Here is a 3,442-nt window from a genome sequence, read left to right as displayed (position 1 = left end):
ACAGAGATCAGGGGAGCATGGTTGATCATTGCGCAAAGCCACTTGGCATAGTCCACAGCTAATAAGACAATATTGCCCGCGCCTTGGGCCTGGGGCCAGATCTGATAGCCCGTTTTCTCCTATCCCCCTATCTGGTTAACCTCGTAGCCCTGGGCCAGGTGCACGCTAGCTGCCTGGGCCTCAGGGATCGACATGAAGGTCTCGCCCATGCCCAGCGGCCACCAGATATGCTCGCGGAGGAAGTTGCCGAGATACTGGCCAGTGACTGTCTCAACAAGATGCGCCATGGCAATGTACATCAGGTTGCAGTACTGCCACTTGGTGCAGATGGGCACTGTCAGGGGCAGATGGCGCATCTTGCGTATAGCCTGGACAAGCGAGACGTTAGAGAAATGCCAGGCATAGTTGTGGCGCAGCAGGCCAGAGCAATGCAAGAGGGCATCCTCAATAGTGACAAGGGTAGTCAACTAGTTGTTAGCTAGCACAAAGTCATTAGGGATAATGCAGTGGACAGGGGTCTCTTACTAGATGTGCAGGAAGTTCTTGTTGTTATTAATAAGCAGCAAAATGGCTACCACTATAAAGGCTTTGGTCATGCTGCTGACAACAAAGTGCATATGTTTACTAATAGGTTAAAGAGTTATTAGGTTGGCAATGCTATAGCCCTAGAGCTATTAGTAAGAATAGTATTGCTTAAGATAAGAAGAGAAAACCTTAACAAATATCTTATTCCTCTGGACTACTGCAATTACTAGGCCTAGTATGCAGAAATAGTTTAGCATCTAGTTAATAACCTTGTTAAACTTGTTATTAAGGGGCAAAGATTAACTATTAGGATTAATAAGAGGGGCCTATATAGTGTTATATGGCTGCGCAAGGAATAATAGCCTTAGAAGGAGTAGAGGCAGGATCTAGAACTACATTTTAATCTTTACTCTCTCCTAGAAATTTATTGTTAAAGAAATTGCTATTAGAGAGACTTTGTTGTACAGACTGCAATCTAGAAGCTTAATACTTAGCCCTATAATTGTGACGGCACAGTGCTCCTTATATAGTGAGTGCAATTCTAGGACTCTGTCCTAGAATCCTGGTCTTTTTGCCCTTAGCGCAGTGGTCTAGCTCCTAGAATGCACCCTAGGCGCCAGGCCGTGACATGATTCTAGGACAAACAGTCGTGGGTTCGAATCAGATTGAGCGTAAGTGCATTCTTTTCGGGGACACTTTCTTTGTTCTGTCAAAGAATGCCAGCTACTTGAGGAGACTTGGCAGCTGACAGGGTGCCATTATGATCCCTGGGGGCTAGCTATAGCGGGATGAACCACTGTGGGCTGCAATTATCTAGTCGCAAGAAGGCGGCAGGCCTCTACCTAGGCCCTGATGGCTAAGGGGTCAGGGACGACCCCTAGGTAGGAGGGGGGTAATGTGACGGCACAGTGCTCCTTATATAGTGAGTGCAATTCTAGGACTCTGTCCTAGAATCCTGGTCTTTTTGCCCTTAGCGCAGCGGTCTAGCTCCTAGAATGCACCCTAGGCGCCAGGCCGTGACAATAATTATTAGTAGATAAAGAACCTACTAACTGGAATTGCTATCCAAAATAAGGATATTCTGTAAGGTCAGTTGCTGTGTCAAAACTAAATTAATGATAATGATGATGATGATGATAGTTTTCTAGACAACAGAATTTTAACAATAGTATTCTAATCTGTAGCAGACAAGAAGATGAGAATTAATTAATCTTCATACTCTGTACATGTTATGATTATTGTATTCCTGGCTCTGCATGCAGACCAATTAATAGCAACCTAAACATTAGTTAATGCATGAGATCTATTACAGATCCTCTCAGTGCCAAGTCCTGGCACAGTCAAACCTTATCTACAGCATCTAAATTTGTAACTCAAGGTACTACTTCACCATGATCCAGCTGCTACAGCCACTCCATACTGATAGGCCTGGTCTGATCCTGCTCAGTGTAGTGGGGTTTATTATTATTATTATTATTAATCAAGTTTAACGTCCATACCGAGCCTTTTGGCTATGACAGACTCCGAATCATGGGCCACAGCCCCTATCTAGTCTCTAAACTCATCTTTGACCATTCTAGACCTTTTCCTTGCCCCAAACCACCTTGCCGTGCAGGGCTTTTAGGCATTATGTATGCCCTCCTTGGTGTGATCACTGTATGGGTGTCACCTGCCTGCTGCAGGCCACCCTCCCCTATTATCCTTCCCCCTCTTGTGTGACGGATCCAATTCCAGGCAATAGAGCAGTTTCTTATCACTAGGAGCGATCTAAATTACAAGAGACTAGGCTGGGAGGAGAGGAGAAGAAGGAAGGGAGCCAGGTCGCTAGCGAGGCGATTTATGCAAGTATTCTGCCGTACCTATACCTCACCGCCTTTCTCACCGCTCACGTGACGACAGGCAAGTTGAATCGTCACATCTTGTTCTGCCTCCTCTAAGGCCTCCAGCCCCCATTCATCATCTCTATGAGCCCTATCCACTGCCCGTGCCTGGTCCCCCCGGGGACAACCTATGGTGGTATCTGCTAGGAACTGCAGCAGGGCTCGTGAGGCTTTGGGGTTCCCAAACAGCCTTCCTTCTGGGTACTCCTCTGCCATTGTTGGTCTGGCAATCCCAGTCTTAGTGAGTCCTTGATATAAGGCCTCTCGCTGCCTCCGCCACTGCCTACATTCAAAGAGGAGATAGTAAACAGACTCTTTTGGGGCCTGGCATCCCTAGCATGCCTCCGTTTCCTGTGCCTGAATCTTTCGCAGGTAGGTTCCTATGGCAGCATGGCCCGTTTTGAGCTGGTAGTATTGGCTGGCAATCTTCTTAGGGGCTGCTGCTACTGCTGGGTCTTGCTTCTAGCCAGGCTGAGCCCTATATGTTCTTTGGGCTGCCTGAGTCCTGCATCCTAATGCCTTTACTAGCCACCTCTGCTTGCAGGCCTTGATTGCCTCTGTACAGGCTCTATGGGTGTAGGCCATAGAAAGTTCCCTAGACTCATTCTGCAGGGGCTTGCCTGCTGCTCTTTTTGCTACTTGGTTTGCCTTCTTATTCCCCTTGATGCTATGGTGCCCAGGGACCCATTGAATAGTGGTTTGTTGGCCCTGTGTCTTAAGGGCTGTTACGCGCTGGGTCCAACCGTAGTCGTCGATACTTAACGATGGTGGTTAGGGAAGGATCAAGGAGTCTTCCTGACTCTATGTCGTTCACGAGCACGCGACGATCTAACTGATCCGGGTCTCTTGTCCTTGAGACAACGGCCTACCTGGCGAAGGGCTCTTCCTCGAACGACTTCTCGCGATATAATGGGGTCTCGCAAAGATACACGATAGGGGTGCTTCAGGTGAACAAGAACGATAACGACTAGGTCAGAGGCAACGCCTACTAGAGCTATACCGAAGTATACCACTAGTAGTAAGAAGTCTTACTGACC

At 47.6% G+C, this 3,442-nt stretch overlaps 4 protein-coding genes across 4 annotated transcripts; 1 reads left to right on the top strand and 3 right to left on the bottom strand.

Annotated features, from left to right (window-relative positions):
* Positions 1-119: 119 nt before the first annotated feature.
* On the bottom strand, positions 120-467 carry T310_5926 (uncharacterized protein; the record flags this gene model as incomplete). The annotated part of the gene is made up of 1 exon (XM_013471233.1): positions 120-467. The coding sequence occupies one exon, from the start codon at positions 465-467 to the stop codon at positions 120-122; it is 348 nt and encodes a 115-aa protein (XP_013326687.1).
* A 1,886-nt stretch (positions 468-2,353) lies between these two features.
* Positions 2,354-2,647, top strand: T310_5924 (uncharacterized protein; the record flags this gene model as incomplete). The annotated part of the gene is made up of 1 exon (XM_013471232.1): positions 2,354-2,647. A coding segment is annotated over one exon (294 nt), but the record flags the coding sequence as incomplete, so codon positions are not given.
* T310_5923 (uncharacterized protein) lies at positions 2,385-2,738 on the bottom strand (the record flags this gene model as incomplete). Its single annotated transcript, XM_013471231.1, has 1 exon — positions 2,385-2,738. A coding segment is annotated over one exon (354 nt), but the record flags the coding sequence as incomplete, so codon positions are not given.
* Positions 2,739-2,867: 129 nt separating this feature from the next.
* Positions 2,868-3,176, bottom strand: T310_5922 (uncharacterized protein; the record flags this gene model as incomplete). The annotated part of the gene is made up of 1 exon (XM_013471230.1): positions 2,868-3,176. A coding segment is annotated over one exon (309 nt), but the record flags the coding sequence as incomplete, so codon positions are not given.
* Between the last annotated feature and the right edge of the window lie 266 nt (positions 3,177-3,442).

Source organism: Rasamsonia emersonii (genome assembly GCF_000968595.1).
Source record: "Rasamsonia emersonii CBS 393.64 chromosome Unknown ctg1118621760345, whole genome shotgun sequence".
NCBI classification, from domain to species: domain Eukaryota; kingdom Fungi; phylum Ascomycota; class Eurotiomycetes; order Eurotiales; family Trichocomaceae; genus Rasamsonia; species Rasamsonia emersonii.
Note: the sequence above shows the minus strand (reverse complement) of the source record. Positions and strands in the feature narration are given on the sequence as shown.